This window comes from Lontra canadensis, unplaced genomic scaffold, assembly GCF_010015895.1.
Source record: "Lontra canadensis isolate GAN:19392208 unplaced genomic scaffold, GSC_riverotter_1.0 scaffold104, whole genome shotgun sequence".
Classification (NCBI taxonomy): domain Eukaryota; kingdom Metazoa; phylum Chordata; class Mammalia; order Carnivora; family Mustelidae; genus Lontra; species Lontra canadensis.
In genome coordinates this window covers 6,975,950-6,984,663 of record NW_022631098.1, presented here as the reverse complement: position 1 = coordinate 6,984,663, position 8,714 = coordinate 6,975,950, and the positions used below count along the sequence as shown (strand labels likewise).

At 49.1% G+C, this 8,714-nt stretch overlaps 1 protein-coding gene across 1 annotated transcript in view; it reads right to left on the bottom strand.

Moving 5' to 3' along the window:
- Nucleotides 1-215: 215 nt before the first annotated feature.
- HTR3B (5-hydroxytryptamine receptor 3B) overlaps nt 216-8,714 on the bottom strand; it is a 39,836-nt gene continuing 31,337 nt past the window's right edge. The window contains exons 8-9 of the mRNA XM_032838415.1: nt 555-765; nt 216-421 (exon numbers count right to left, since the gene is read on the bottom strand). Coding sequence (XP_032694306.1) covers nt 231-421; nt 555-765 — 402 coding nt within the window. The 3' untranslated portion in view covers nt 216-230. The remainder of the gene's footprint in view (nt 422-554; nt 766-8,714) is intronic.

Genomic DNA, 8,714 nt, shown 5'->3' with positions numbered 1-8,714 from the left:
AAAAGTGGAAAATACAAACAAAAACAAGCAAAGTCAACTGAGGGCCTGACCTCTAAGCTAAAGCGAGGCTTTCTGGAAAGTCAGCGAGGTCTCCGGAGAGGTCCTATCAAGTGCGGCACAGAGGCTAAGAAGCCAGTGTTCCAGATTTTTCACACAGCAGGACACATGGCCTGGTGCTCCACCAGTGCGGAGAGTGATCAAGCAGGACAGGATAGGGACCCCAAGGCTTCTCACAAACCTGTTGTCCGAGCAAGCTGGGCTCTGAGATCTGTCCTAGGCCCATCAGCATCGGTGTCCCCTTGAAGGCACAAGAGGGGCCGTTCCTGCCCGGCGCCCCTCTCATCATGAAGGAATCTGACCAACAGGATGGACATAAATAAGCTGATAACCAGGAAGGCCATGCAGACCACGAAGAAGACCCCTGAGGGAAGGAACCAGAGAGGTGTAAGCAGCCACAGTGTCTGGGGCCTCTCCCTCCCCTGATCTGAAGTGCAACATGAGATCTGTGACAGGAGCCACGGAAGATGGGTGTCTGGTGTCCCCAGGCTGCTTACCAATCAGAGGGGTGCTCAGTGCGCTCCTGGGCATCTCATCAGATATGTTGACCCTGAAGACGGTGTAGCCCACCAGCACGCTGGTCTTGAACACAATCCTGGCACGACACGTGGGTGGTAGGTAGAAGCTCCCCAGATCCACGAGCATTAGGAAGACGCTGGGAATCAGCAGGCTCACAACATAGACCAGTGGGCGCCTGCGAATCACCACCTGACCGGGGACAAGGCACCCAGTGAAGAGGATCCGTGCTGAGGGACTAGAACCCAGAGTCAAGAACATTCCCTGATGTCCCAGCATGTGTGCATGATGTGAAAAAGTTATGTAGTTTAGAAAAAGATTATTTTGTGGTTTAGAAAACAGAAAAAAAAAACCTTTAAGCTTTTATGCAAACTAACATCACTAATTATAAGAAGATGTGTCTATTTATTTGCTGCTTGCTGTATGCCAGGCACCAGCCCAAGTGTCTTCTGTTTCCTGTCCTGTTCAATCCTTATGCCCATTTGAAGGGCTGGTTATTATTATCTCCATTCTACAGACAAAGAAACTGAGGTTCAGAGAGATTAAACTGCTTGTTCAAACTCACACAGCTGGCGAGTGAGAAACTGTTTTAAATCCAGGTCTTAAACCAAAATCTTCCTTCTTACGCCACTCATACAACATATTGTACTGCTTTTGGCTTAGCCTGTCCCCCTCTGTGGAATGCGAGCGTCTCAGGACCTGTGTGTCTGTCAGAGTCTGGGCAGGACCAATGGTACCCCTGGGGAATCTGAGGAAGGTTTGGGGAAGGGACTGCTGACAAGGGATGGGCAAGCAGAGGGCAGTGCCCCAGATATCTGGGAGGACTGGGTGAGCTGTGTCTCCCCTGAGTCCTGAACGGGTCTAGGGCTGGGAATGTGACTAGAATCTGAGGAGAGAAAGCTGGGTGGAGGAGGCCACCACAAAGGAGCTATGGCCCCTTCCTCCCTCTCTGGGGCACAGCCAGCCTGGTGGTGATTCCACAGGAAGAAAAAATGAAGGGATACAAACCCCACTCACTCTCCCCCTCTCTCCAACCTCCTCCCATTCCATCCCTCTTCCCGTTGGTCAGTGAGGCCAAGGTTCATGTCCAGGGGCACAGGGCAGGAAGAGAAGGGGTGAAGCGGACGTAAGTGGGGGGACGGCTGCAGGTGCCCGGCAGGACGGCTGGGCGTACAAACCTGCTAATTGGGGTTCTGTAGCTGGGAACTGGAGACTCAAAATGTTGCTCTGTTTTTGCCATTTTGGTACACCTCACTTCTCTGGGATGGTGATAGAAGTGTCTTTGATGAACACACACTATTTTCATCAGGGAATGACAGGACTGCTTCCCCATGACACTTTGAGGGCAAAACAACAACAATGAAAAATTCCTCATGGGGCCAGAAACAATACCTACCTTATTCATGTTTACTGAACAGATGAATGTTCTGAACCCTTTCCCATTGGATCTGGGGGAAAAATAATGCTGAAATCTTCTATTTCTCTGATCCACCAAACAGCTGAATGCTTTCTGTGTGTCAGATAATATGTGTGATGCTTTTATGCGTATGATGTGGTTTAATTCTCACTGTGAGCTTGCTGGCAGGTAGTAGAACACCCCCCAATCTAGATTCTTAAAAATAAAACTCAGCTCCTGAAGTAAGGGGAGTAAGTGGCAAAGCTGGGCAGTGCCCCACATCTGAATCCAAGCCCAGTGTTCTCCTCCGCCACAGCTCTTGACTGCAGCTCTTGGTCTGAGCAGACATCTGAGTTGAGTTCAGGGCTCTTCCCCCTCATCTCCATCTTCTGAGGGAGCCCAGGCAGAGGCCAGGGATGGAGGAGAAGGTGGTAGGGAAGAGCTGGGCTGGGCGAGACCAGACATCTACTGCCTTGCAGAAGACAGCGGCGGCCCCAGCCATTGGGTCTGGGAGTGTATCCCAACTCAGTGGAGCCTGGCGGGCCGGAGCCATCTGGGGGACTGTAGTCGGGCTATTGTCTTTCACATTAAGCCCAATTGGCCGCAAATATCTAAAGGAGAGCAACACTCACGCTTTGTAATAATTTGGTTAAAACACGTTTCTACCAAAGCACAGTCAACAAGAAAACCACCACCAAATGAACTGTCGTCACCCTGGGCCTCTGGGGTAGTCTCTGTCATGCTGTGACAGAGATGGCTGCAGTTAGCTGGGGGCGGGAGGAAGGGAGCTGATGGTTGGAGCCCACGCTCCACGGGTGTTGTGTGATGGCCCCGGCCTGGGCTATGTGGGCTGGTGTGGGGCGATCAAACCTGATGTCTCTAGAGGGGAGAAGTGGAAGTCTCCCCTAGAGATTTCATAGAAGAGGATGAGAAGTGTAAGAACAGCATCCTAAACCAAGTTCAAGTGGGCGGGGGCGGGGGGGGAGGGTAAACAGAAACAGCCCAGACTTAGAGGCAAGGGATTCAAGCTCCAGGACCCCTCAAATCTAAGTGCCCATGTGTGCTAGTTTAAGTGATCCTGGCTGTATGTCTTGATATTCCTTTTTTTAAAAAGTACTTTACTGGGGAGCCTGGATGGTGTAGTTGGTTGAGTGTCTAACTCTTGGTGTCAGCTCAAGCCTTGATCTCAGTGTCATGGGATTGGGCCCCATGTCGGGCTCTGCGCTGGGCATGGGATCTGCTGGGGATTCTCTCTCCTCCTTTCCCTCTTCCCCTCCTCTGTCTCTCTCTCGCAAAATAAATAAACAAAGCCTCTTTTAAAAATTCAAAAAAAAAAATTAAAAAGCACCTTACTTTTGCTTGCTGAGCATTTGGCTATGATTGAGATCGGCTGTTTTACTCCAAATAATGCTCCTGTGTAACTAGCATGTGTTTACCTGGTTCCTCTCTAACCAGAGGCTGCTACAGAGAGTGAACATAAACCTGGGCCCGAACCAAAGGTGGAACCCCAGTTCTATCAGACTCCATGACCCCCAAGGTGCCAGGGGAGAGGTGTGGCAACAGCCAAGAGGCTTTGAGGCAGGCTGGCGTCATGGGCATACCACTTGGGAAGTTACACAGGGGCCAGCACTTAGAAGGGATCGGTGCTTGGTTTCATGCTCTGCTGGGGTGCCGTTTTGAAGCCAGTAATTTTGAATAGGGCGCCCCATGTTTTCACTTTGTACCTGGCCCCGCCAACCATGTAGCCCATTCTGTCAGGGGGATATTTTGTCTCTGGAGGATGTTTTGTAGCTGAATGTAGAAGGGAAACTTGTAGCCACAAAGGTGGACAACTAACTCTGCTGTCACACAGAGCAGATGTCTCCCCTGCTTGTGCTGGGATTATACAATCATATAGACACTCTCTATTGACTTTCTTCAAGAGCAAAGGGCCTTCCTTTTTATTTAGACCGATTTAGGAGCAATATTACTTATGGACTAATTTCTTCTACAAGCCCAGTGCAGCCTAAAGAAATTTTAAATTTTATCACATACTTTTCAGAAATGGTTTGTTTTCATGTCTCGTTTGATCCTCAAATCTCTTTATTCTCTTGTTCAAGGAACATTAATTGAGCATGAACAGAATGTCAGGCACTTTTTAAAATACTGGAATTAGTACAGTAAATAGGATAGGTTTCTCCCCTCTCCATCCCGTGGAATCAGCAACCGGGCTCTGATGGTTGGATGTTTTGGAGTCTGCAGATGGAAAGGAAGTTTGCGCCAGAATGGACCATACCCAGAGTCTGTACCTGACTTAGATGATGAGATTTGGGACCTTCTGAGTTTATATTTCGATTATATTTTGGTCTCAGGGTTGGTGCTGAAATAGGTTAAGACATCTAAGGATGTTGGGATACAGTAAATGCATTTTGCACAGGTGAGGGACCTGAGTTTTGGGGAGCCAGAGGGCCAGAGGGCAGTGGACTACAATGGCCCAAGAATGAATGTCCTTCCTGGGAGCTAAGAATGACCTTATTTGGAAATGGGATCACCACAGATACAAAGTAGTTCAGAAGAGGGTGGACCCATGTCCCAGGATAACTGGTGTCCTTATGAGAAGAAGAGAGGAGATGCATAAAGGAGAATGCCACGTGAGGACAGAGGCGGAGATCGGAGTAATACATCTACAAGCCAAGGATTGCTGGCAGCCGCCAAAAGCTAGGGGAGAGGCATGGAACCAATTTTCCCTCAGAGTTCCCAGGAGGAACTAATTATGCTGACACACCAATTCCTAGCCTCCAGAACTGTGAGAGAATAAATGTATTCCTGTTGTTTTAAGCCACCTATTTGTGGTCCTTTGTTATGGAAGCCTTAGGAAACAAATACAGGTGACTTGCCCTGTAACCCGCAGTGATGAACGCCAAAAATGCCCTAGAACATATATGTTGAGTTGTGTGGCAGTGGCAGCTACATATAGGATTAGCCATTAGTCTGGAGTCAGACTCTTCAGGCTCCACAGTCACCCTGTCCCCTTGGGCAAGTTATTCAGAACTGGGGGAGTTCACTTCTCTGTGCCCCCAAATCACCCGTCTGCATGATTTGTACTCAGAGCACCAATCGCATAGACATGCGAGGATCACATGTTCAAACTCTGCAGTGGTGCGTGGTGTCAAATAATGCTCAGTTTTGTGGTTATTATTTCAAGTCTCCCTGGGCCACATTTGAGGCCCATGATGGATACCAGGAGCCCCGTTTTACTCATGCTTGTGGTCCCAGTGGGGCCACTGAGACTGGCACGTGATAAGAGCTCAAAAGATGTTCGCTGAGTTGTACTGAGTTGAGTCTATGAGTAACGCTACTTTTAGTTCCAATTAGGTGGGAGTGTGGAGTTTGCACAAACAGGGGCTCTCCGGGTGAGGTTGGTCCTCTGAGGGCCGCCTCTCTGCAGGTCATGCTGGAGCCAGTACCTGACTGCTGATGCTGGGGAGGAAGGTATGTTACCTGCTCAGTGAGGCACCGCTCTCCGTGGGACTGGCTCTACCTAGAGCCCATCACTTCTAATGGACTAAAGGAGCTGGTGCCTTTAAATTCCACAGAAAGGGAAGAAAAAGCACTTTAGTTTCAGTCCGTGTTCTCCATTAGACACCCTTCAGGTGTTAGCAATATTATGCCACAATTTCATTATCCATTAAAGCCAGGTAATAATAAGTACACAAAGGTATTTGGAGCCTATTGATGTTAATGAAAGAGATCAATCTAATTCAGAATGTGTGTGGAGAGCTCCTTGGAGATGGAATAGGCCCCAAGGTTAGCCTTTAATTGCCTCCTTGATGGCAGACCTACCAGTACTCAAGTTTGCATGACCGTCTTTAGGACATAGTTGGAATTTTTGACGCCCAGACTCACGCTTCATACAGAAGCCCATCTTCCTCCTCTCCCACGCCCCTCCCAACATTCCCAATTCGGAAAGAACGGGAAAGTTGCTGCCAGGTAACTGAGGTCCTTGCATAGGAGTGAGAGTTTCCTGGATCTGGACCACAGGTCAGGGGGGTTGAGCAGAAAGCTCATGATTCCAGGGGCACTTGAGTGACCCTGGAAAGACTTCTAGGACTCTAAATTCTCTTTCTTCACTCTCTCCCTTGCTCTCTCTCACGATCTGGTGGATTCAGAAAGATCTTCTATCAGGTTTATTAACTGCATTCAATAGACATCTCAACAAAATTACCCTAATCTAGAAAGAAAAACTATGTCAGAGAAAGAGGATAGAGGAGGCAACTTTCTTTCTCAAATGCCCCTCTGCATTTTTCCAGGAGCCCCCAGAGGGCTCCCACCTCCTTCCCGCACGGACTTTTTGCTCATTGTGAGGATATCTGAGCGTTGGGCTCCCAGGAGTTCCCACAGCTGTCCACCCTCTTCCATCCAAAATGAACTCTCACATTTTATTCCTACCTCCTCCCACTTCTACCCTCATCCTTAAAAAAACCAAAAAACAGAAAGCTGCCATAAAGAAATCAAATGCTTCCCCTGCTGCTTCTGGGAACCAGCACCTCCGATAACATACTGGAGGTAAGATCCCCTCCTAAGGCTGCTGGACCGGGAGCCAGGCGCACACAGACATCCCCGGAGGCAGAAGGGCCTGTGTTCTGGGTCCCCTGTGGAACGCAGCCTGACTCAGTGCCCGTGTCCTGGAGTCAGTCCGTGTCCTGGAGTCAGCAGATAGGACTGCCCGTTAGCTGGATCCAACAAGGCATCGTGAGCATGTGATTTAGTACCAATGGCAGCAGAGCACATCAGGCCCAGAGTGACAACATGTTTAGAACAGATCATTTTCCCTCCCCCCTGCACGGACTTGTCTCCAACCCCCTGCTGGGCAGCCTGGGCAGGGCTACAGCCCGTGATTAGATTAAGAGGGAGATGGCCCTTGCTGTCAGGACCCTAGTAGACCCAATGTTGGCATAAATCCGGGCTCTGAATTTCACATCATTGCCCAAGGGCTACTGAAAGACACCAGGACTTGTCAGTTGTTAACTTCAGAGCAAGAGGACTCAGAGTAAGAGAACGTAAGTCTGGCCACGGTACACATAGCAGGCGGGGGAGGGGGCACAGAGGCTGAGACAGGTCAGGGAAATAGAGAACTGGGATAGTCACTGAACCTACTTTACGTCTGTTCAGAGCAGTGGAACCGCTGCTGAGTCTGGCTCCCTGCCCTAGGAAACACGATCTGTGACTCTACTCAGGGTTCCCTCCCTCCTCTGTTCTAGAGGGCCAGGCTAGAAGGCAGCCCTGCCACATAGCCCACTTCAGCCCCCACCCAGGGCAAAGCTCCACAAGCAGGAAGTCCTATCACGGTCCACCTCTAGCCTGCGTCCATGTACACTCTGTAAGTGCAGATGCAGCATGGCGGTGAACAGAGCAGAGGAGGAGAGGGTCATTGCTCGTGAGATGCAGGGAAGCTTCTCCTTTGCTTAAATGATCTTTCACATCTCTGCTCATCACATTTAAAATGGAGCTACCAAATAGAAAACCTCTGGCCACTACTGAGAAGACAAACTAATATTCAGGGTACAGGATGACGTGTAACCACAAGTAATGGCTGCTCTATGGAAAGTGTGTGTGTGCATGTGTGTGCATGTGTGTGTGGGTGTGCATGCATGCGCGTGCACGACTCCTGTTTACCTGCCCTGTCTCTTGCCTTTGTTTGTCTCATTCGTGCAGCGTAGGTAATGGTGTGTGCAGCGTTCTCCGGCGCGCTTACTAGGTGACTATGCCCTACCTTGCGCATGCTGCTCCCTCACATTTCCCTTTAATGCTCTCCATTATTTGGGCTGCATTAATAATGTTTGTGGGCTGATATCTTTAAAATTAATGAGGTGTTTACGCTTAGCCAAGAAACTCATTGAAATTAAAAAAGCTTTCTCTTCTTCCCCTCCTTTTCTCTCGCTTACAAAGAGGTGGACAAACAAGCCACAATGCTAGCTTTGTTAGAAACCAAGCAGAACAGGGAAACACCCAAACCCCACCACTGGGAAGGCATGAGTTGCGATTAGTTAGTCATACGGAGTCGGGTTCAAACCACAGCTACTTCGAGGAGGCCCTGATTTAACCAGGGCTTTGCTAGAAAGTTACATAGAACACTTACTAAAAATGGAGGGGCATCTGTGCCCTCGAGAATAGCTTATTTCACCCTCTTAGCATATAATTAGCCAGCATAACCACAGTACCTAGTCTAGTCTGAACTTTCCCTCTTATTCAAAAGATTTAGTTTCAGGAGAATTCATCTTGAGTATAATCCTGGCCTGCCTGTAGTCTCTATTTTTCAATCAGAGACACTACCTGGCATGAAGGCCTCCTCCCCACCCGACCGCCACCACTATCTGACTTGGTGTGGAGGAGCAGAAGTGGATATGAATCGTGGGTCGACCAGCTGCATGAACGTGCTGCAAACCACTTATCAGGGACGGGAGAATGGCTGCCTCTGGAGTGCAAACCAGCAGGCTTCATTGTCCTACACCCCCCTCCCAAGCTCCTGCGAACCAAACCTCCCCATGATAGTGCAGCCAAGTGCGTCCCTGGTGGCGCGTCTGAGAAGTCTGGGTGATCACTGAGTCATTTTAGAGCAGCTGTCCTCTCTGGTCCAGATACCACCAATAGGTTCCAAGGATCCTGCAGGTGATTTGTTAGCTAACTGCTCGAGATAGTCAAGCTAATAAGGATAATTTTATAAATTTGTATCTGGAATTAATAATTGACTCAGTTAAAAACAGGA